This window comes from Triticum aestivum, chromosome 4B (assembly GCF_018294505.1).
Source record: "Triticum aestivum cultivar Chinese Spring chromosome 4B, IWGSC CS RefSeq v2.1, whole genome shotgun sequence".
Classification (NCBI taxonomy): domain Eukaryota; kingdom Viridiplantae; phylum Streptophyta; class Magnoliopsida; order Poales; family Poaceae; genus Triticum; species Triticum aestivum.
The window spans coordinates 85,020,701-85,044,192 of NC_057804.1; the positions used below are offsets into that span (position 1 = coordinate 85,020,701).

Genomic DNA, 23,492 nt, shown 5'->3' on the forward strand with positions numbered 1-23,492 from the left:
GCAGCAGTGGAACCGGCGGTGGCGGCGCTCGACATGGCGGCGGCGCGATCGGTGGCGCGGCGGCGGCGGTGAAGGCGGCAGCGGCTGCGGCGGCGGTGCGGGTATTAGGGTTTAGAAGCGGAAGCGATCGTAACCTAGCGTGATACCATGTAAGACAATAAGTTTTGGGGAACCAGCACACCCCTCTAGGAGTGGCTTATCTCATTATATATAATGATTGTGTTACAATATGTACCATATACGTACATAGGTACAGAAGCTATACATAGTCTAACACACTATTGCTATCAACAATTGTCAATGTCTTTCTTTTGTGACCGGCCTTTGGTTGAATGATGCGGGGATGCCTGTGTGGCTGAGTATTTTGTGATGCTTCCATAGTCACGGGTCTTTTAGGGGAAAAGTCATTTTTATTGATCAAATTCCACAGACAGTGGGATACAAACTGGATCATGCGGCTGGCCAAGCCATACATAACGCCTCTAAACTAAAGTATTAGCAAACTTTGCTAAACTATGAGCTTCGCAATTCACAGCTCACCCTTCAAAAGTGAAGTTACATGAAAAAAAGTTGATCTAGATCTGATTTCGCTTATGATTTCATGGGTAGATTCGAACAAGTTGATCCGGGTCTTTTTTGAAACACCAACTACACGTCGCGCACATATATACTAAAGACCAAGAGTTACAAAGGTTCAAGCTTGCGAGGTACTCCCTCCGTCCGGGTTTATTAGGCCTAAAGACAACTTCTCTTAGACCAAGACACATAATAATTTGCTCACATAAATTCTTCAATTCCACTCTCAATGCACTCTCTCACATGCATGCAGCCAATGAAAAAGCACGCATGAAGTGTATTAATTTCCCATTCATGGCACCAACAACAATGGCTTTCAAGGCAACCAATGAAATGGTTGCACGCATGCACCTTTCCAAAGCGAGGCCTTATAAAAAGGGACATGCTTATGATGCTAAGAGGCCTAATAAACCCGGACGGAGGGAGTAGCTTGCAGCTCAAAGGAGGGTGGGCCAACATGCAAAAAAGCTCATGGGCTGTTGTTTTAAGGCCCGGGAGTAGACGGATAATGTGTAAAACTTCATGGGTTGGACAGGTCACGGCCCATTCGGCCTTGCTGAAGCTCCGCAGAGGTGAGAATGACACCTCACTATCAACAAAAACTTCGCCTTCAGTTGTTGAGGGGCTCGCTGGCCATGCCTGGTTAGGTGATGTTCATGGAGCCCTCGGTTCAGCTGTGCTTGTGAAATACGTATAGCTTTGGTGCCCCCTCCACCGTGTGAAACTATCCACTACTCTCGACCGCCTCTCTTGGAGATTGACGTGTGATGGATGCTGCTCGATCAGTTCCTGCTACCGAGTGTTGTTCAGCGGCTCCACCACTTTCCTGCATTGACCTTGACATGAAAACTTGGGCACCCTTCCCGGGTGGTTCTTCATTACATGCTGGACCTTGGCGATATTGGCACGACACGGTCTGCCGCACAATGATTATTGCGCCCTCTGCGACCAAGCGTCGGAGACCATGCAACACCTCATTGGGCGCCGCCTGATGACGGGGATTTTCTCCTCTCATGGGCCTCAATCACCTATGCATCGCCTACCGGCCATCGGAAAGGCCTCGCGTCACTGGTGAACCTCATGGGTACTCACGATAAAGGACTGTCTTAACCAGCATACATTATCGTGTTGGTTTTTAGGAATTGCTATATGTGTGCTCCGAAGGACTTTCATAAAAAAAAAGTTTGCATTTGCCATTGCCCCCTAACGAACGTTCGCTGAATAGCATATAACCGATTAAAAAAAACTGATGTCCGCGGTGCAGTGGTGTCCGTCTCAAAGTCTCTGGCCCACAACTGGCCGCGGGTCCCCTTCCATGGAAGCGCGCCACCCTCGGCGGAACTCTCCCTCTCGTAGGCAACTGGGTACCTGATTCTGATTGTGGTGCGGTGGACGTGATCTCTTTCTGTACTTGTGTGTTTCTAATCAGCCCAGCCCTAATCGATCCCCCTGGCCATTGTTCCAGGATCGGAGTCCCTCTGGTACGTGAACAACAGATCGATTTAATCCCATCAATCCATGATTCCATGCATGGCCCCGTTACGTTCTTCTTCCTGTCCTTGATGAAGATCGATCCCGCGGATCACGCCGTTAATTTTCTTACCAAGATTCCAAATCCTGTTCTTGGCTGCGAAACAATGCCGATGATCGTCAATTTTCTGTCTGTTAACCTTGGTCTTCTTCTTCCGCAGGTCGCCGGAAGCTACCTATCTATCTAGAAATCTGCCGCCGCCATGGAGAGTGCCTTGCTGAGGCCACCCGCTCTGGGACTGGGATCGCCCGCCGGGCTTGGAGGCGGCACGGCCAGCTGGAGGTCCCGGAGCGCCACGAGGCCTCCCTCCGTCGTCCCGGCGCTTCCGAAGCCGGCACGCTGGCGCCCCGTCAAGATGTCAGCGATCGCCGGCCACCGGCGAGAGCGAGACTTACACACCCATCCGGTCACGCTCACGCCCGCGTCGGTGTTCGTCGGCGGCGGCGGCTTCGGACCATCGTCGTTGTCGTCGCGCGGATCGTCGTCGAGGGGCCGGCGTCGCCTCGTCGCCAGGGCCATGTTCGAGAGCTTCACCGAGAAGGCCATCAGGGTGATCATGCTGGCGCAGGAGGAGTCGCGGCGCCTCGGGCATCACACGGTCGGCAGCGAGCAGATCCTCCTGGGCCTCGTCGGCGAGGGCACCGGCATCGCCGCCAAGGTGCTCAGGTCCGCGGGGCTGAACCTCAAGGACGCCCGCGCCGAGGTGGAGAAGGTCCTCGGGAGGGGCCCTGGCCTCATCCCCATCGAGATCCCCTTCACCGCGTCCGCCAAGAAGGTGATCGAGTCCTCAACTGAGGAATCGCGCCAGCTAGGTATGTTATGCCCCGTTGCAAGTTCATCCAAAGAAGATGTTCTTGCGGTCGTCTTAGGTTATCTTCTTTTTACTAGTGAAGTTCTTCTCTTGATTTAATGATGATGCACAGCAATTTATCAGCACAAACAATTTTGTTACGAACTTATTTGTTTCGTCCACACATGGTTTTTCATCTGCAGTAAATTCCACCAAAATTGCAGATATGTTTCAGTAGGCGTAAGAATATTTGTATTTGGGTCAAAAATTGTAGGCGTAAGAAGATGGCTCTTGCTTGCGGTCGTCTTCGGTTATCCTTTTGTTATTTAGTAAAGTTCTTCTCTTGATCTAATGCTGATGCACAGCAATTTATCAGCACAAACAATTTTATTCGGGGCTGTTTTGTTTTGTCCACACATATGGTTCTCATTTTCAGTGTAATTTCAACAAAATTGCAGATATGTTTCGGTAGACATAAGAATATTTGTATTGCGTTCCAAATTTGCATCGCCGTGGAAATATTTCAGTGAACGTTAATTTCAGCAGAATTTAAACAGAACTCAAAATTTCATCCAAATTTGGTTGTATTTCAGTCAAAGTCAAGGGAGAATTTTTGTCATTCAGCCAAACTGAACCAAAATAACAATGTTGGTGATTTCAGCGATGATCGACATCGAGAATATGAATCATGGCCAGACATTCCATAGATGCAAAGTACAGTATGGTTAACTGTATTCTCTCATGATAGAATATCATTGGCGCATTATTAAGAATCAGGAATACTTATTTAGTTCTCTTATTATCATTGTTCTTTGTTGCTATTGTTGCTACTGCACATTATATATTTTCTTTAAGAACTTAGACAACCGGTTATTTTTCTCGCACTAAATCGCCTTAAAACTGTCCAGGGCATAACTACATTGGAACGGAACACTTGCTTCTTGGGTTGATCCGTGAGGAAGATGGTGCGGCAGCCATTGTACTTAAGAACTTTCAGGCTGATCTCGGCGACATTCGCAATGAGGTAGATTTACACTGAGAACTGTTAACCAAACGGTCAGTTTTTTTTACTTCCATTCTCAGTTGGCAAACTCACAGCTATGAGTTATGTGTTGCTTCTTTTAGGTTATCAAAATGATCACTGACATGTCTGAAGATCAAACTGTCGGTGCCGGCGTTGGGGGAGGAAGCAGTGGGGCCAAGATGCCTACACTCGAGGAGTATGGGACTAATCTAACAAAATTAGCACAGGAGGTACTGAACTAGGCCCATCATGTCATAATAATAGCAGTAGTTCAGAATGCAAGGAAATAGAGTAAATAACTTGTGAATCTTGATATTTTCTGTAGGGGAAGCTCGATCCCGTCGTCGGAAGGAACAAGCAGATCGAGCGCGTGCTGCAGATTTTGGGGAGACGAACAAAGAACAATCCCTGCCTAATTGGAGAACCCGGTGTTGGAAAGACGGCTATCGCGGAAGGCCTTGCGCAGCGCATTGCCACCGGGGATGTGCCTGAAACAGTTGAAGGGAAAACGGTTTGTGTTCATCACATCTCTTGTGTTAAATATGCTTTTATGTGCTGTTGAACTTTGAACCATCTATTTTATGTCATGTTGAACTTGGAACTATGTATGTACTGCCCTGTTGAACTTGGAACTATGTATGTACTGTCATTCACTGTTTATGTCAAGCATTTGGACCTATCTTCTAAATTGTTGTGATTTATGTCATGTACGAGACCATATTTGAGACTACATGCTATTTCTTATTGTTTCGAATTTTGTGTTATGTTATCGTAAAAATATATTGTTGTCATTCTATCACCATTTGTGTTTCCTGATGCTTTTCTAGAATATTTAATTATTTTATTGCTATACATTCATTCATAGTCAGATTTCATTTTTGAGTGATGTAGAACAAGGTATAACCTGGTAATGTAGCTATGCAATTCCAAAGTTTGTCATCCAAACAAGATTCTGTATTGAAATCTTAGAGGCATTTCAAGGGCCAATTCGTTGGACAACCAAACATGTGAATTCGTATTCGTCTCATTTCAGTTTCCACACTGATTTGGAATTCAGGCCAATTCAATACGGAGCTCTCCAATGGAGACATCCAAACGGAGCCTATATGATATTGGCTCTGTGTACCTTTCCTTTTAGCTCTATATATGTCTGGTACACAAAGCGAAGTCAGATATGAGGCATGATCATCATTGGCCATGTTTTCTTTTGTTTGAGCCGTCCTGGATTTTGTTTGACATCACTAGGTGAGATGAATAATGGATCTTCTTCTTGTAACCTGTCATGGTAGGTTATCACCCTTGACATGGGACTTCTTGTTGCCGGGACCAAATACCGTGGAGAGTTCGAAGAAAGGTTGAAGAAACTGATGGAAGAGATCAAGCAGAATGGAGACATAATACTTTTCCTTGATGAAGTCCACACTCTGGTGGGAGCAGGAGCAGCAGAAGGTGCTATTGACGCTGCTAACATTCTGAAGCCAGCACTGGCGAGAGGCGAACTTCAGGTACAGATATGTACACTTTTCATGCAGTGACTAGTATAGTCTGATTCAAGGAAAATGTGATAACTCATAAATCAAACATTTTTGTTAGTGTCTTGGGGCCACTACAATCGACGAATACAGGAAGCACATTGAGAAAGACCCTGCGCTGGAGAGGCGCTTCCAACCAGTGAAAGTTCCGGAGCCCACAGTTGATGAGACCATAGGAATCCTCAAGGGGCTCCGGGAGCGATACGAGATCCACCACAAACTCCGATATAGCGACGAAGCGCTGATCGCCGCTGCCCAGCTCTCATACCAATACATCAGGTTTGTGAATTCCAAGAGCGCTTGTACCATCACATACTGAGTAGTTGGTCAGATCTGCTTGCAAACTTCAGTGTTGGATAGGAGTAGTTCCCAGCATACAACGAAGTTTCCTGACAGACTATTTTGTTTGCAGTGATCGTTTCCTCCCAGACAAAGCAATCGACCTGGTTGATGAGGCAGGATCTCTTGTCAGGCTACGCCATGCCAAGGTAGTACAAGATGTTCTTGAATGATGATGCGCCTAAACATTTTTCCAAGTTGTTGCGTCTACAAGATCTGAATCTGAATTTTGGGCTATGATGACAGCTACCTGACGAAGCTAAAGATCTCGACAAGAAGCTCAAGGAAATCACCAGACAGAAGAACGACGCCATCCGCTCCCAGGAATTCGAGATGGTAATCTTTTCGACTATGATTCAACAAGAGTCAACCTGAAATGCACATCTTATAGGAGAACGTTAATTCTCTGAATGATGTAGGCCGGAGAGCTTCGCAGGGAAGAGCTTGAGCTCAAGACCCAGATCATGTCGCTGGTGGACAAGAGCAAGGAGGTGAGCAAGGCGGAGATGGAGTCGGGAGCATCGGCTGGCCCGATGGTGATGGAGGCGGACATCCAGCGCATCGTCGCGTCGTGGACCAGCGTCCCCGTGGAGAAGGTCTCCGTGGACGAGTCCAGCCGGCTCCTCAAGATGGAGGAGACCCTGCACGGGCGCGTCATCGGCCAGGACGAGGCCGTCAGGGCCATAGGCCGCGCCATCCGCCGCGCGCGCGTCGGGCTCAGGAACCCCAACCGGCCCGTGGCCAGCTTCATATTCGCCGGCCCGACGGGCGTGGGCAAGTCGGAGCTGGCCAAGGCGCTGGCAACCAGCTATTACGGCTCGGAGGAGGCCATGGTCCGGCTGGACATGAGCGAGTTCATGGAGCGGCACACGGTGGCCAAGCTCATTGGCTCCCCTCCCGGCTACGTTGGGTATACGGAGGGCGGGCAGCTGACGGAGGCTGTCCGGCGGCGGCCCTACACCGTGGTCCTCCTAGACGAGATCGAGAAGGCGCACCCGGACGTGTTCAACCTGATGCTGCAGATCATGGAGGACGGCCGGCTCACAGACAGCAGGGGGCGGACGGTGGACTTCAAGAACACGCTCATCATCATGACCTCCAACGTCGGCAGCAGCGTGATCGAGAAGGGCGGGAAGCAGCTGGGCTTCGACCACGACGACGGTGAGGCCCGCAGCAGCTACGGCAGGATCAAGAGCCTGGTGGACGAGGAGATGAAGCAGTACTTCCGGCCAGAGTTCCTGAACCGGCTCGACGAGATGATCGTGTTCCGGCAGCTGACCAAGATGGAGGTCAAGGAGATCGCCGTTATCATGCTTGCGGAGGTGACCGGCCGGATGAAGGCCAAGGGGATCGAGCTGATGGTGACAGAGAACTTCAAGGATCTGGTCGTGGAGGAAGGCTACGACCCCAGCTACGGCGCCCGACCGCTGAGAAGGGCCATCATGAGGCTGCTCGAGGACAAGCTCGCGGACAAGATGCTCGCCGAGGATGTCAAGGAGGGAGACTATGTGATCATCGACGCCGACCCGATGGGTAACGTCGCCGTCCTTAGCAGGCACAGCGACTCGCCGGAGGACCAGCCGCTGGCGTTTCCTGCCTAGCTAGTACAGTTTAATCAAGCAGTTCATTTTTTGTTTTTATATATTTTGTACTATATAGGGGATAAAGCAGATGCATAGTTAAGTTTCAGATGCCGGCCATGTTTACCATTTTGGTAAGCGGTGAATGAAAGAGAGATCTCCTGATTACTGATGCTCGGCAAACACTGGCCATTTGGCAAGCAATACAAGACAATGGGATCAAACTTCGATGATTTTCCTTCGATCACCGGAAAATCATATTGCAACTTGACAGGGTCGATAATATATTACTTCTATACAAAATGATGATACTACTATAGTTCTCCAATGGCACTGCCAAAGGAGGCTATCCAAATAATATAGGCCAACCAAAAGAACCCAGGAAAGTACCTGTACTATATACCTTCCATACCACCACATCAGTAGCTCACGCATGTTAAGAAGGTACAGAGGGCAACCCGCCGATTAGGTTGGACCTAGACCTCGCCTCTTTTGCTTCGGATTGGGACTTGACGCTTCCTTAAAAGCTGATGGGCAAATGGTGTTTATGCCACAGCTGCCGCATTTGGGCCTCAGCGGAGTACAGATTGTCTGACCAAATCCGACCTACATGAGATTTTCAGTTCCAACGTAAGACAAGCATTTCTGGGAACTACGAAGGTATAATCCAAACTTGTTCTGCTCGATCCCCACCAAAAAAAGAAGAGCCTGTAGTTACTTGGAAATAGGAAAGAAAACATTCCCTGTAACCAAAGTTGAACCAATTCAGTGGAGCATTACCAGTAGCGGGTTTATTGGCTCCCACTCATCCTTGGGCAGCCACTTCTCAAGAGACATCCTTGTCTGTTCTGGTGTAGTAGTTTTCTGTGAAAAAATAAATAAAAAACCAATGGTAAATATAACTTGTTTCCAAGCAGAAAGAGTAGACAATACGAACTTAACAAACAACCTGCTTTGTTCCTTCTCGGAAAACCCATCCAAGACGGTTGGAAATGCGATGCACATGAGTGTCCACACAGATTCCTTGAGTATTCTTCCATGCGATGCTCATCACCTGTTTCGTGAAAATAGCTATGAAGAAACTTAAGTTTAAATTCCAACTATGGATTATATGATTAGTAGATAAATTACCAGATGAGCCATTTTAGGGCCAACTCCTTTCAGAGCAAGCAGATCAGTCAAAGTATCTGGAATATCTCCTCCAAATCGCTCAAGGCAAATTCTGGAAGCTTCTTTTATGAATTGGGCCTTCCTCTGATAGAATCCAACCTGATTAAATTATGCACAGTACTGTATAAATAGTTGACCTCAATAGCTTAACGTAAGCGGTGCAAAGATGACAGTAGAAGCTAACAAAACCGTTAAGGCGCTTGCCTCCGACTAGCTAATTTAGCAACAATTGCAATTACCCACACGAGATGGTAACAAAGTCTAAAGCAGGGTTATACGGGTCTAGTCTGTTATCTATTGGCATTATGCCAATGATGTGACAATAAAAGTAGATGATCAAATTCTATTTTCATGTTCATAGCTTCAGATACTAATAAAGTAACAGTTACCGTTTAAACTAAATCAGGAAGGTGCCATTACTTTTGATCCTAATTAAGCAAAAGGCTGGCAACTTACAGGTTTGATAAGATTTGCCAGTGTGGCCTCATCTGTTCTGACGATAGCATCAGGGTCAAGTAAACCGTTCTCACCGAGACGCTCCACAGCAGCTGATAACAATTCAGTCCAAAATACAATCAGCATTCGTCTGAAAGAGAAACGCTACTAAGTACAGTTACAGCTAGGGAAAATAATTAAGTAGAGTCAGACTTTTTCATGACAAGATTACCTCAATTCAGTGGAATATGTAGTCATGTAAATATTGTAATTTATTTTGGTTCTTTAATAGAAAATATACCGTAGGGGGCTCCCCTACTGTTCAGTGGTTAAAAAATCAATTCAGTGGACAAACAACTTGAAAATCCACCTCAAGTTCGGAAATCTGAACCGCCATTCACTAATCTATATTAACACCATATAAAAGATTCCTACTAAATTCAAATTCATATTGCAGTAAAAAAAACAAATTTGTATAGAATAATAAAAGAGCTCACAGGTGTAAGCAACTAAGCATGCTCAAATCTTCCACAGGGCCCCTCTTCAACCAACAGTATAGCACATTTATTAATGGACCATAATGGTTAGATCCATGCAAGTATTTTATACCAACAAGGGATGAGCAAACCAGACAAACAATACAATCATTGTTTTCTGTTAATTGCTTACAAACTCATGTTTCTAACAATTGTCAAAACAGGGTGAAATTACATGTTTCTGGAAAGATGGGGAGAGGATAAGAGACTAGTGTGTATTCCAGCAATGCTTTGGACTTGCTGTTGAACATCTATGTAAGAACGCCGTCACATTTGAACGATTTTCAGCAGAACATGGATTAGTACCAGCTTCAGCATTCACAGGCTATCACTAATAGGCATGAAATGATAAGTTGAGTCAAGTTCCACAATGTACTATACTCCGAGCAGTAATTGCAAGAGAATTAAGTCTCAGATGCATATGCTGAGGTCATAATTTCACAGCCGTGGAAACTGAACTGAGTGATTTGAACTGTCGAGCGTTTTCAACAATCGATTCTAAGTGAACCACTGATTCAGTTACTTTCAGTTCCATACAAAATTGGAAGATACATATAGTAATAACCAATTGCCAAAAAAAAAAATCCTAAGGCATACCATGCGTAACTTCATCTTTTGTCTGGCTTGACATCATTGTTGATATAAGAACTGCAAACCTTCTTTCCTGCACAGGAAGAAATGTAGCTTATGGTTTGTTAACTAATGAGGATCAATAGTGTTGCATAGCATCATTCGATGCAACTGGAGCCAGTGGAAAACAAATATTAGATCCACCTAAAAAAAATAGCAGATCAATGTGCAAAACTTTGTTTACAACAAATATGCAGTAATACGGTATCAACCGAAAATTAGTGGATCAATAGGCCCAAATCCATGGCCAATCTGCAATCCATTAGCCATGAACCCATGTACAGACTGCATTTTCTGCCTAGCTAGTAAACATTTCAAATGGTAACATAGCACAAGGAAATTAGGGGAATTTGCAAATTACATAAAACCCACACTCTCCCTATGTATGACATATTAAGCCAAAGAGGATCACATCCTCGTGTACTGTTCATAGTAAATGGACTTTGTAAACTACAATTTTGAATCTGAACAACTCTCTGACGAATACCTTGGGTGGAAGAAGAGAACCAGCCTTTTCACAGCCCTTTGTATCTACGGGGGCCTGGCCAGATAACCTAATGTTTTTAATACCTGCAAGAACTGCTTCCCAATTTTCTGGAGCTGCAACTACACACATTACTATGTTAGCTTCTTGATCAGCAAATGGACATGAGGATCAACACATTTACATGTAGGAGCAAAAACTCTTAATAGAGTAGTCAAAATATCTGGTTTTGACACAATTGCTTCGCATGGTGCAACATTTAACTATTCAAGTGGTACTGGTACGTATGTAATGATCTGAAGTCAGGAAAAGTGGACCGAATGTATTCAAGAGCCTAAGTTGAAAGAATTTGAACTCCGTGAAAAATTAGGCATCCCAATAAAGATGTCTGCGGGAATCAAAAGGCCAGAATGTACGAGCAACATGTATGGTTAAATTGATCCCACAAAAGAATGTAAGCACTACATGGACAAAATTATGTAATTCACTATCAAAAATTGAGGAAATATTGTGGATACTGATTATATAGGTTTGACTTGATATCAGGTTATGTTTGAAGCAGAAGCTGCGTCTGTCTATTTTAAAGATCATCATTTTGGTAACATGGGCCATCTGGAACACTAGAAATGATTTATTTCTAAAGGTCTTCAGCCAAATCTATGCAGATGCAGGAATAGATTTAAGGAGGAAATGAGATTGCTTATTCACACAGCTAAAAGGAAAGCATACTCAGGGCTGCGACCTTGGGTTGAGGCATTCATCTGACTTGGTGCATTCTAGTAAAGGGCTCTGCCTTGTGTTAGTTTTATTTTATTTTATGTTTCCTGTACATCCTTCTAAACTTAAAATATAAATACATGCAGGAAGGAAATCTACTGTCTTCCTCAAAAAAAAATCAGGTTGCAAGAACAGAAATCATCTATAGTAAGAATAACAGCGACATCATCTCAAAAAAAAGAATAACATCAATATAATTTGGACAAATATGACATAATTTATCTTTCCTGTTAATCTTCTGACGTCTAATTACCTTCCACTTTCACAACAGATGAAACTCTGATCTTTTTCTCCAACCTGACTGAAGACGTGAAAGGGTAAGCTTTTCATAGGACATAAGGGCAAAATTTACACCTACAGTAAAATGACACATGCAGATTTACAACAAGATTAACCATATGCAGGAAACCCAAAAGGGGGATTACTGCACAGAATAATGATAACAAGCCACGCTTGACGAAACAAATGCAAACATGCAACAATTGACTCTTAACATTCATAATAGTCCTCAATTTAAGCACATGGTACATGTGGAGCAATTGATTGACGAACAATGATTATGGATCAAACCATTTAGATGAAACATCGAAACTTACCTGGTGAACTGTTCTTATTTGATGATGCTGGTACCCTCTTCGTAGATACTGATGTTTTTGCCTCGGTCTTTACATATCGAAAATCATCGATGTCAGGAACAGCACCAACCTGCATATGTGTAATATTTTCTTCAGCGGGACCTGAATTGGACCAAAAAACCAATAGTAGAAAAGGAAGCACTGCTAAACTGAGAGCACGAATGCACTGAAAGGGTTAAAGTGCAGCTGTACAATTACATCTCAGCATAACCGAATAGTCAAGCGCACAGTAATTTAAACCAAGTCCAGGAAGAAGAATTAGTGATGCACAATGCTTCATTTTTAATAGGAAGAGAAACATTATTATAGTTAGTCAGCATATACCTGCTTCTTAGGATGCTCCTCCTTTACCTCAAGCACCCGGTTCAGCCTTTTCCTCTCCACAGAATTCATTTCAGATTTGGAGTAGTCAAAAGAAACACTGGGTTCACACTTCACTTCCTTTACACCTGAAAAGGCACCAGTCATGCTTTAGACAAAACAAGTACTCCCTCCGTTCCTAAATATAAGTCTTTGTAGAGATTTCACTATAAACTACATACGGATCTATATAGATGCATTTTAAGTGTGGATCCGTTCATTTTGCTCCGTATGTAGTCCACCTAGTGAAATCTCTACAAAGACTTACATTTAGGAACGGAGGGAGTAATAGTAAACACACTATGAAAACAAGAATGCGGAATTTAACAGTCATAGATATGACTGAATGGAAAGTATCGAGTCGTAGCTGAAGTGAACCGATGCATAACAAAATTTTGGTCATCTTATTTATGAAAGGAAAAAAGAAAATATTTTGGATCGTATTTATGTCTTGAAATTAGAAGGTTCAGGCAACATGAACATACAGAAATAAGTGAGATAACTCATCTAAAAAATGTTTTCCTTAAGGGGGTTACTGCACAGAATAATGTACAAGCCACGCTTGAAGAAACAAACACAAACATGCAACAACTGACTCTTAACATTCATAATAGTCCTTGAGCAATGCCAAAATATAAGCGGATGGTACATGTAGAGCAATTTATTGACGAACTATGATAGAATTTAGCATTCATAATAGTCCTTAAGCAATGCAAAATAAAAGCACATGGTACATGTAGAGCAATTGATTGACGAACTATGATTATCGATCAAACCATTTAGAGGAAACATCAAAACTTACCTGGTGAACTGTTCTTATTTGATGATGCTGATACCCTCTTTGCAGTTACTGACGTTTCTGCCTCAGTCTTTACATATCGAAAATCTTCAATGTCAGGAACAATACTAACCTGCATATGTGTAAATATTTTTCTTCAGTGGGACATGAATTGGACCAAAAACCAATAGTAGAAAAGGAAGCACTGCTAAACTGACAGCACGAACGCACAAATGCACTGAAAGGGTTAAACTGCAGTTGTGCAATTACAATCTCAGAATAATTGAACACTCAAGCGGACAGTAATTTAAACCAAGAATTTGAGAAATCCAGAAAGAAATCGAAAGATGCACAATGCTTCCTTTTTAATATGAAGAAAAACGTTATTATAGTTAGTCAGCAGATACCTGCTTCTTAGGAAGCTCCTCCTTTACTTCAAGCACCCGGTTCAGCCTTTTCCTCTTGACAGAATTCATTTCAGACTTGGAGTAGTCAAAAGAAACACCGGGTTCAAACTTCACTTCCCTTACAGCTGAAAATGCATCAATTCATGCTTTACAGAAAACGAATAATGATACCAAAGAAACTTCGGAATTAAGACATGTAGATTTTAACAGTCGTAGATATGACTAAGAATGGAAAGCACTGAGTCGTGGTTGAAGTGAATTGGTGCGTAGTTAGGCTGAAAAAATGTTAGTGATCATACTTGAGCTTTTCTTCTTATCAATAAGAAGATAAATGACAAGCAAACTTCTTCCATTTTATGGAAGGAAAAAATAATCAATTTTGGATCGCGTTTATGCGTTGAAATTAAAGCTTCAGCCTTGAGGCAACATGGACATACATAAACAAGTGAGACAACACATCGGAAAAATTGTTTTCCTTACATTCAACAAACAAGCACATGATAGCTAAAAGACTATGATGCATAAGAACAAGCTTTTAGTGATAAGAAAATAAAATGGTACCCGGGTGGGGTTGCTTCCATCTTTTCTAGCATTTCCAGAAAAAGCCATGCCAGGGGAGAAAGGACTGAAACTTTGCGACTTTGCAAACATATTTTACACAAATTAAAAGCGTATGGCATCTTTTTAACATATTTTGGATCGTATTTATGTCTTCAAATTAAAAGGTTCAGGCAACATGAAAATACAGAATTAACTCATCTACGCAATGTCTTCCTTACATTCTTTTTTAAGGAACCTTACATTCAACAAACAAGCACATGATTACTAAAAGTGTATGACCCACGGGAATATCACCGAATCTTCAAGAGAGCACACTGATTTCACATAATTTGTCAAGCGAAATAAACAATTCCGGCCGCTGAGCTTTTAGTGATAAAAAAAATGTTTTGGGCGGGTGGGGTCGCTTCCAACTTTAGTACTAGCATTTCAAGAAATAACCAACTGAATGTACAAGTATTTCCATAATACTAGCAGCAAATGGGGTATGGAAATACACAGGCACAAAACTGAATTTAAAAGGGGGGAAAGGAGGCGAACTTTGAACTGGGTTGAGCTCCGGGCGGGATGCGCGGATGAGCCTGGAGGCGGGGCGCGAGCTGGACATGGAGGAGATCGACGAGAAGAGGCCAATGCGGTGCGGGAGGAGATGGAATTGGAAGCGCATGGCCGGCTGGTGCGCGCCACTGCGTTAGGGTTTTATGAGCAACGGGAGGGAGGGACAGGGGTCGTGTTCCAACTTTTCCCCTGTCTTGGTTTTGGTGGGTGGGGTCTTCCCCTGCGGGCTGCGGCGAGTGGCGCTCCACGGCGATGCGTGGCTTCCTTTTTGCGGCGGCCAGGTTTGTCTCGTGGGATACTGCATCGCCTCTCGTAATCGCTTGTTTGTTGGCCTTTGACTGGAATCCTATCGTGTTAAGTGATTAAACTAATTACAAATAATAAAGTGTTACTCCCATGTATCTAGACGAATCTAAGACAAGAATTTTGGGACGGAGGGAGTACATCAAAGGTGGACAGTGGTATCCCAAGCCCACTAAGATTCAAGTCCTAGTGCTTGCATTTATTCTGAATTTATTTCAGGATTTCCGGCGATACATTTTCAGTGGTAGGAGACGTGACTTCGTAAAATCTAAAGATGATATGTCGGCTCAGTCTCTTCAAGGTGTTCATAGGGATAGGGTGTGTGTGGGTGCGTTCATAGGGATGAGCGTAGCCTATTCCGTCTAAAGTCGGACGGCCTCGTCCCCTCAAAGCGTATCCACACACTCAAGAAGGATCCGGCAGCGCCCACGGTCGTCGGGCACGTCCTCGTCCACCTTGAAGGTGGAGTGCTCCCCTTGGACGAGGAGGGACAGAGGCCGCCCCTGCTCATCGTTGTGACGGGCGATGAGTTCACCACGCAAATGGAGAAGGTGATGTGGCGGTCCCTGGCCGGCCGAGGTATGGCAGTCATCCCATCCTTGCAACCGCGACATCCACGGATGCATCCGCGTTAAGAAGGAGGTGTCGTCCCCTCCGCTCAATCGCGACGTCCAGATCGAACGCCACATGAAGGAGGAGCCACTATTGTTGCCAGCGGGGCAACCAATGGTGGTGGTCGGCCCTCCCCGTCGTCGTCTAAGACACCCCCGCACCTCTACTACTACCTCGAGGGCGTGGGTCCGCCTCCTCGTCCAAAGTCGTGGCCAAGGCGTGCATGAAGCGTTCGTGAAGAACTAGGTGGCGTTGGCACGGTGCTTGCGGAGGCTTGGGCCATCGACCGGTCCAAGACCACCGATTAGACGGACGTCCGTCAATGACACCGACTCAATGACCAGCTCCTAAAAGGTGGGTCCGACGGAGTCCGCCCGTGCCTCTTCATCCGAGTCGCCGAAGACAAGTGATGCAAAGGAGTGAAGGATGCGACAGAGCATCTGCACCACGAGCGCACGACGGTGGCCGGGTAAGGATGCTTCAACGCCAATAACGACGGGGATGTCGGTGGCCATGCTTAGGAAGTCACCTTCAGGTACCTGGCCTAGTTTAGTTAGCTTTTAGTTTGAACTTGTTAAATTCTGTTTGGTTGTAAATATAGTTGTTTGTGCTTGTTTCAATGGGTTGGAAATTGCACAGGTTTCACTAGTCAAATCAAAGACCTAAAATTAGTGACCGGGTCCGTTGGGAGTAGTGGAAGATTTTTAGAGCCAACCACAATACATTATATTTTTAGTTAGACAACCACAATAATACATTGTCTCTAGATATTGTATATCTATAAAATGATGATGCATTTCAACGTTGTGTTATGATTGTTATGATTCCAACATTGGGGTGCTTGGTTGCTTAACCATCTGATTAATTTCATCTCTTCCTGTCTGCCTGATGTGCAAAATCCGACGATAATAAAGAACTAAGAGAAGTGATTCCAGTACAGCTAGCCCACAAAAAATGTAACCACATCTGCAAACAGGGATTATGATGACCAGCATTCCAACCACATTTGCAAATCGATCTCCATAAACATGATCAATGAATTTATTAAAAGTGCACTACTAGAAAGATCAACTATGCGCTTGATCTAAGGAGAGCCTACCATGCAAAACCACAGCAATCCACACGACAGGCAGAAAACAAACACTCAGCAGCATTCACTCCTGGTCCAGGTCAAAGGCAACGGTTTCTTCTGTGACATCAACCAGCTCCTCCGCCTCAATCTCCTTGTATTCCGCCTCTTCTTCCTTGTCGCTGTCCTCCCCGCCCCTAAGCTGCATCCTGAATGCTCGCTCATCCTCGTGCAGTTGCTTCCACTTGGCGACCCATGCTTCCCACACCTCTTGAAGCCGCATCCGTCTCTTGCGCTCCTCCTCGTCCAAAAGGTGGTGCACGTCCTGATCCTCTTGTTCGTACTTCTTGCTGTACCGCTTGAGGTTCTTTGAGATGTCCTCCTCCTTCTCGGGAGTAAGCAGCGACGGAGGCCTTGGGCGCCATTGGAACTGTACCATCCATCATGCAAAGGGCAAAGCATTACTACAGAGGGATTCAAACAACAAACGAGGGATGGATGGAAGCTCTACCTGATAGAAGTGATCCTTTAAAACCTTGTAAATATGCTTGCCATTGAAGGACCAGATTTGGAAACCATTTTCCATCTCATGAACCGAGGTAACTGCAGTTGCGAGATATCTGAACAAGCAGGTTCCAAAACCACCTTAGTTCATCCGTGGTAAACCAAACAGATTTTGGCTCTACTGAATTACAAGGGAATCATAGTAAATGAAACACACTATTATTACTATTGGTTAATTTCAACTACTAAGTCCATGCAATTTGAGGGTGAGTGTTGTTTTAACAGGTGAAGACAATTAAAAATTTCAACTGAGCATCTACGTTCGAGTGTTCAGGGTGTGATAATTCCTGTAACCTATTCAGTACTCCCTCCGTCCGGAAATACTTGTCATCAAAATGAATAAAAGGGGATGTATCTAGATGTATTTTAGTTCTAGATACATCTCTTTTTGTCCATTTTGATGACAAGTATTTTCGGACGGAGGGAGTATATGCTTATTATATTGCTTTAACATTTGCTTTGTAAATATCACCAGATAGCGACGAGAAGAAAATTTTCAATTAAGTGATAGGCTCACCTTCCAGTAGGATCCCACATGATGTCAGTCGCCATAAAATGTTCTCCTGTCGCCAGGGTCTCAAGATCATCAACGTTGAAGAACTCCAGCTGGCCATTGAAACCCCTCAGCCCTGCCAGAACAATGAAACGCCCAGCAGGAGACCAGAACAATGCATTGGCTTGCTTGCCCTTGAGTGTGGTGAGCTTGGACACACGACTAACATTATTGTTGACTGCTTTCATGGTGTAGAAACTTATATCGGGCTTAGGCCCATCACCATGAATAACAGCAAAGCGGTGACCTTTAGGCTCCCATGCAAAGGCAATTATCTTGTCATTCTTGTTGTCCAATTCAAAGACCTCAATTGGGATGTCTCGTTCCTTGATTCTGAACAGCTCAAACCCAGTGTAAATGCTCTTCTTTGTTTTTGTGTACCTGTCTACCTGGACAGCCAGATATTCTCCATTGTTTTGCCAGTACATTTTGCAGTCGCTCACACTGAAAAGGTTTTTCTGCCGAATCTCCTCTTTGCCCGGAATTTGCACAAGACTCACCTTTCAACACAGAACACATATTTTAGCATTCGATGCTAACTGAATAAACATCTTAAAAGAGGTAGCAGTAGCAATTTTTTACTTACCCTGGCAGGCTGATTTCCACCACCCAATTCAGGCACAAAGAGTGATATGATAGGATCAGTGGGAGACCAACTGAAGTCAACCACATTTTCTACCTTCAAGGACTTCTTATCAATAAGAGCGAATGTCTCAGTATCATAGACAGATATAACATTCTTTCCTAGCCTAGCAAAATACTTATCATCTCTTCCACCACCCCACCTTCAAAAAAAAACACATAAATAAAAACATCCTAAGCATCAAGCCATGACAACCTAATAAGATGTGCATTCACTTCAAAGCACAGAAGTAGTGGGTTCACCTGAAGATAGGCCATGAAATACCAGACACACCCATATTTCCACCAGTAGTGAAATCATCAGCACTTCCCTTGAACTCCCGCCTTACTTTTCCAGTCCGTACATCAAAGATATTTAGTACAACCCTCTACAAGTATAACATTTGCAAGTCAGATAGGAGACAAGATATGAACAGAAAGAAGTCTTGTAACATTCACTTACATGTGTGTCTATGGGGTTGCTGGGCTCATGGCTGCTGTAAGAAATCAAATATTTCTCACCGGGAGAGAAATCGATGAGTTTCAACTGTGACAGGTAGCTGTCAGCTAAAAGGACATTGTGTATTGCATATATTTACTGTTAGCACAAACCAGTACCTGTGGATGAAGAAAGCGCATTAGACGAACAAACTTATCATCACCACCCCACACCTGCGCGCCCTGCCTATGCACGGTCGCCAAGTGTGTTCCAAGAGGGGACCATTGAATATAGCTATCCGTCCAGTACTGTCAAAGAAGAAGATACAGGATATTTATGAAAATTAGTTCTTATAGGATATATGATAGGCCTCCATGACCTTTAGTTTCCATTTTCCAAAAAAATTAAAAGCAAAAGGTAAATAAGAAAATGAAGTACCTGCTTTTGGTACACAAGCTCAGGCGTTGCCCGTCTAGCGTCATTCCAGTACACTTCCGTGAAAGTACCAGCACGGATCACAAACTGATCTCTGGCCTTATCATCACTTAGCCACTTCAGAAGATTTTCCTGCAACACATACACATATAACATTCAAGTTACATAAAACCTCTAGTAATGTAAAGAAACAAACAAGTGTGTGTATGGTGGTGGGGGGTAGAGAATACGCACTCCAGGAGTGTATGGCTTGATTTCAGCAGGCGCCCACTCATCAGGAACTTTCATGTACTTCTCAAAGTCATCAAACATATTAACAGAAAATATGTGAGATTTGTCCAGTTTGTAGCCACATGTTTTTTCCATAGCAAACTCAGCTTCCTGGCACATTGTCAAATAATCCTCTTTCAATCAACAAAGAGGGTCATGAATAATCCCAGTAACAGAATGCAAAATAATTTATGAAAGCAAAAGTGGAGTTAAATTTGGATGGGCACTTAATTAAATTTGGTCATAACAGTAGAACACTATAACAGACTAGCAATAATCCAGTAAAACTAAAAGTACAAAGTCTTGCTTCGAACAATCGTCTTTCTACAGAAAAATCCCAACAATTACACAGTAGAACAAACTCTACCAAACAAAGGTGTTTCCATGCATGTTTGCACTCTGCTGATTATCTTCTTCAGATCCACGTACAAAAGTTAAGCAGGATAGTGAGTTCAAATGGAATAGGGATGACCTATTTCATCGTAGGAATGCACATGACTTACAAAGGTAACAGAATCAAGCCATTGCCTCATTCCATCATGCAGATATGTATGTATAAATAAACCTAACTTACAAGAAGCAACATACCTGTGGAGTATTGAACTCAATGAAGCAGTAGCCCTGGGTCTTCTTCGTCTCTGGGTCTGTAGGCATCCAAAGCCCACCTTCCTTGATCACACCAAGCTGACCATATATCTTGCGCAAAACATTCTCCAGCTTCTCGTACTTCTCCGGGGGGACAACGGCAGATTGTCCACCACAATAATGTTTGCAAAACCTATCTCGAGCTCTGGAATGTCTTCATTCTGAAGTAAATCCTCGTCGTCGCTGCAAATCATGATTGAATTGCGACATGAATAACAAAATCAACAGATACGCGACTCCTACCTACTTTGACCGCCTGTAGGAAGGAGGTGGCGGGGCTGGTAAGGGAAGATGATGGATGATACCTGAGGATATTGAAGTCCTCGCCGGGCGGGAGGGTGATGGAGTCGACGTCGACGGAGTCGAGGTCGATCCCCAGCTCCCGCGCGCGCGCATCTATGGCTTCCATCGAGATTGCTAACGCCATCTTCCACGGAGTTTGGGGGCACCCGCAGGTGAGCGGCGGAGCACAGGCGAGGGCGCGGGGGGCGCGGAGCGCAGGCGAGGTCGAGGGCGAGGGAGCGGCGGAGCGCAGGCAAGGTCGAGGGCGAGGGAGCGGCGGAGCGTAGGCGAGAGGTGGCGGAGGCGCTGCAGAGCTCTAGGGTTCAGGATTCGGGGGATGGATTCGGCCGGGGGTTCGGGGCACTGCTATGTGAGGAGAGCCGGCCCAGTAGCACGCGTGACCGGCACGTCACGTGCCGTCGTGGGCCGTGTCGTGCCAGCCACGTTTTAAGCGTGGGTCGGCCCGTGCCGGCCCAGATGGCCAGGTCCGTTCGGGAGTGCTCCACGGCCGCTAACCCCCGGGGCTATCGATTCGCTCGATACTGAGCATTTTTTCGGAAATCCAATTCGCCTCCCACGTGCGAAAAATGATTTTTGAAATTTCAAAACAATCTCAACTAAAATCGATGTGTTCATAGTCACATTCAAATGTTACCTGCAAATTGTTAGATAAAAATGTTAAGTATTTTGACCTGTGCAAAAAAAAAAATGAACATCAAATGTTACACCCAACTTTGTTGTTTCACCGATGAAAACGCTGCTCCGTTTCGCATAAAAATTATCAAATATGCCTGTGACACTAACACAAACATCTACAAAAAAAATCATGATTTTTAAATTATTTTAAAAAAATACTGTTCATACAAGAGCAAATGCACCCAGGAGCCAAAACATCCTCCACGCATTTTTCGTCCATATTTTTTTATAATCATAGGGAGGCCTCTCCCCCCGACTCCATTACTCAAATGAAACCCAACATGTTATACAACAACTCACTCAGAGGAACAGTTCAAGAGATAAAACGACTACAGCTATAAAAGACGGTTATGAAACCTACAAGCATAAACGGCAACGTGAGAGTTAAAGATAGACAAGCAACACCATGCCCTACAAGCAACTTTCATGTGACGTCATAAATGATCTCACGACATGATCTTCTGGTCTTCAAGGTGTGGCGCAGATGCCGCCTGAGGAGACCAACACACAACATGGGTATGTACACAACTGGGTACGTAGACACTGGACTGGTTTATGGTGGACTTGCTCCCAGCGCTTCTCTTCTTGATTGGCAACATGAAGTTGGCGGCCTCGTCGGAGATCTTGAACTTGCTACAAGGGTCACCAGGGGTGAGGATCCAGTGTAATATTGAGGTGGCGTACTCAACCACCTGAGATCATCAGAGGTTGCCAGATGAAATTTGTCAGGGTTTCTGAAAAGTCCATCAACCTCACTCTGCTTTGTTTTGGAGATAGGATCGCCCAGAACCTGATGGTTCTTAAGATCAATCTCCAAATATGAGTAACAGATGTCCATTTGGCGTTGTCAAAAATCATAGAGTTCCTATATTTTCGCAAGCACCAAATTATAGCAGAACTAATAGTATTCAAAGCTACTTTCTTATTATTTGCAGTCCAAAATATAGTTATAGATTCAAAATCACTCCCAATAGGGAGTTTAAAGTAATATCCAATAAAAGACCAAATATTCGTAGCAACCACACAACCAAAAAACATATGAGAGAAAGATCCATCTTCCATGCAAAAAAAAAACAGTCTAGTGGTTTTATTATGTGTCTCTTCCTAAGATTGTCCCTAGTCATTAGCTTATCATGGGGGAACAACCAAAGGAAGACATGGATTTTTAAAGGAACTTTAAGGTTTTACACAACAGGGACAAAAACTGGTTGAACTCCTCTGAAGCTAATCACATGATACAAGGAGCTGGTGGAGTAATGCCCCTTGTTTTTTGATCCCTCTATAAACTAATACTCCCTCCGTTCCTAAATATAAGTCTTTGTAGGGATTTCAATAAGTGGACTACATACGAAGCAAAATGAATGAATTTACACTTAAAATGCATCTATATACATCCGTATGTGATTTATAGTGGAATCTCTACAAAGACTTATATTTAGGAACGGAGGGAGTATAAAACATTTTAGATCACTAAAGTAGTAACTGCCAAACCAAAGAGTCAGGATCTTCATTAAAAAAATCGTCCATTATGGCTGGACTCGTTCGGTTGTGGCATAGGAAAAGGGATGGCATGCTGTGTAAATGGTTGGGCCCGGTAAATTGTGAGGGCAGACATGTTGTGAAGATGTATTGGTTGTTCTATTTCATTGTGAATAATATCATGTCGGAGACAAAAGGCAATACCATGAAAGAGATTCATTCTTCCATAAACTGCTACATATAAGTGATTCGGGGAAAAGTGTCCTTCTTTATCAATGCATTTGTAGACAGCGTGTATCGAATTTGTAATGAAAATGGATATCAGGGCAGCTCAAAAGTGCACGAGATCCAGATGTTGGTGTGTCCTCATTGAAAAGGATTTGCAATTGCCTCCTCTTCTATTAAATTTGCCAACAAAAGTACTTTCTATGTTTATAAAACAATATGATATATGGAAATAAAGCGAGTTAGCTTTCATTAGTTGATGCCATTAGCTGAGAGAAACATACATGCATCCAGATGATGTGACGTAATAACACCTATATAGCAAATTCATGTCCTTATCTGTTAGCAGGATTACAATATCGCAGTGCATAACAATCGGTTCTTGTCAAGGTTTGCAAGTCCCGACTGGCTTTGTTAGTAGGGATTACATGTCCAATTCTGCACAATAGTAACACCAAATACTGTAGGAGTAGGGTTTTTTTCAAGCAAACGGAAAGCAGTAAACCCGCAGTGTTAAGGGCGCAGTGTAAAGCACTAGAAAGAATATGAGGTATTTGTGAACATGTGATCGATTAAATTAAAAATAATTATTTTACTGT

At 43.9% G+C, this 23,492-nt stretch overlaps 2 protein-coding genes and 1 pseudogene across 8 annotated transcripts; 1 reads left to right on the forward strand and 2 right to left on the reverse strand.

Moving 5' to 3' along the window:
- Positions 1 to 1,848: 1,848 nt before the first annotated feature.
- LOC123091163 (chaperone protein ClpC2, chloroplastic) lies at positions 1,849 to 7,540 on the forward strand. 3 transcript variants are annotated; one of them, XM_044512576.1, is made up of 11 exons: positions 1,849 to 1,959; positions 2,042 to 2,057; positions 2,268 to 2,919; positions 3,806 to 3,921; positions 4,023 to 4,151; positions 4,247 to 4,432; positions 5,211 to 5,426; positions 5,515 to 5,732; positions 5,866 to 5,941; positions 6,039 to 6,128; positions 6,212 to 7,540. In XM_044512576.1, exons 3-11 carry the CDS (start codon positions 2,310 to 2,312, stop codon positions 7,391 to 7,393), a joined length of 2,823 nt encoding a protein of 940 aa, XP_044368511.1. In that variant the 5' UTR covers positions 1,849 to 1,959; positions 2,042 to 2,057; positions 2,268 to 2,309; the 3' UTR covers positions 7,394 to 7,540. The 3 variants fall into 3 exon arrangements, with proteins under 3 accessions (XP_044368511.1, XP_044368509.1, XP_044368510.1); XM_044512574.1 differs by having other exon boundaries at positions 1,865 to 2,057; XM_044512575.1 differs by lacking the exon at positions 1,849 to 1,959 and having other exon boundaries at positions 2,042 to 2,165.
- Positions 4,241 to 14,951, reverse strand: LOC123091164 (endonuclease III homolog 1, chloroplastic). 5 transcript variants are annotated; one of them, XR_006442934.1, is made up of 14 exons: positions 14,683 to 14,951; positions 13,585 to 13,709; positions 13,202 to 13,310; positions 12,364 to 12,488; positions 12,001 to 12,109; positions 11,658 to 11,705; positions 10,631 to 10,749; positions 10,111 to 10,177; positions 8,999 to 9,090; positions 8,504 to 8,641; positions 8,322 to 8,426; positions 8,153 to 8,236; positions 7,763 to 7,978; positions 4,241 to 4,409 (listed from the first exon to the last, which is right to left on the reverse strand). XR_006442934.1 is itself a non-coding variant. In XM_044512578.1 (13 exons), exons 1-13 carry the CDS (start codon positions 14,807 to 14,809, stop codon positions 7,838 to 7,840), a joined length of 1,383 nt encoding a protein of 460 aa, XP_044368513.1. In that variant the 5' UTR covers positions 14,810 to 14,951; the 3' UTR covers positions 7,587 to 7,837. The 5 variants fall into 5 exon arrangements, 4 of the variants coding, with proteins under 4 accessions (XP_044368513.1, XP_044368512.1, XP_044368515.1 ...); XM_044512578.1 differs by lacking the exon at positions 4,241 to 4,409 and having other exon boundaries at positions 7,587 to 7,978; positions 10,631 to 10,743; XM_044512577.1 differs by lacking the exon at positions 4,241 to 4,409 and having other exon boundaries at positions 7,587 to 7,978.
- Positions 14,952 to 16,600: 1,649 nt separating this feature from the next.
- LOC123091166 (eukaryotic translation initiation factor 3 subunit B-like) lies at positions 16,601 to 20,842 on the reverse strand (annotated as a pseudogene).
- Positions 20,843 to 23,492: the final 2,650 nt, after the last annotated feature.

Bases quoted from the DNA above. Each gene is read 5' to 3' on its own strand.
- LOC123091163 (XM_044512576.1), top strand. From the start codon at position 2,310: ATGGAGAGTGCCTTGCTGAGGCCACCCGCTCTGGGACTGGGATCGCCC. The intron at 4,433-5,210 runs GTTTGTGTTCAT...CTGTCATGGTAG, and splicing joins AAACAGTTGAAGGGAAAACG to GTTATCACCCTTGACATGGG. The intron at 5,427-5,514 runs GTACAGATATGT...CATTTTTGTTAG, and splicing joins TGGCGAGAGGCGAACTTCAG to TGTCTTGGGGCCACTACAAT.
- LOC123091164 (XM_044512577.1), bottom strand. From the start codon at position 14,809: ATGCGCTTCCAATTCCATCTCCTCCCGCACCGCATTGGCCTCTTCTCG. The intron at 13,710-14,682 runs GTTCGCCTCCTT...ATGCATTTTCAG, and splicing joins GGAGCTCAACCCAGTTCAAA to CTGTAAGGGAAGTGAAGTTT. The intron at 13,311-13,584 runs GTATCTGCTGAC...ACACATATGCAG, and splicing joins AGGAGCTTCCTAAGAAGCAG to GTTAGTATTGTTCCTGACAT.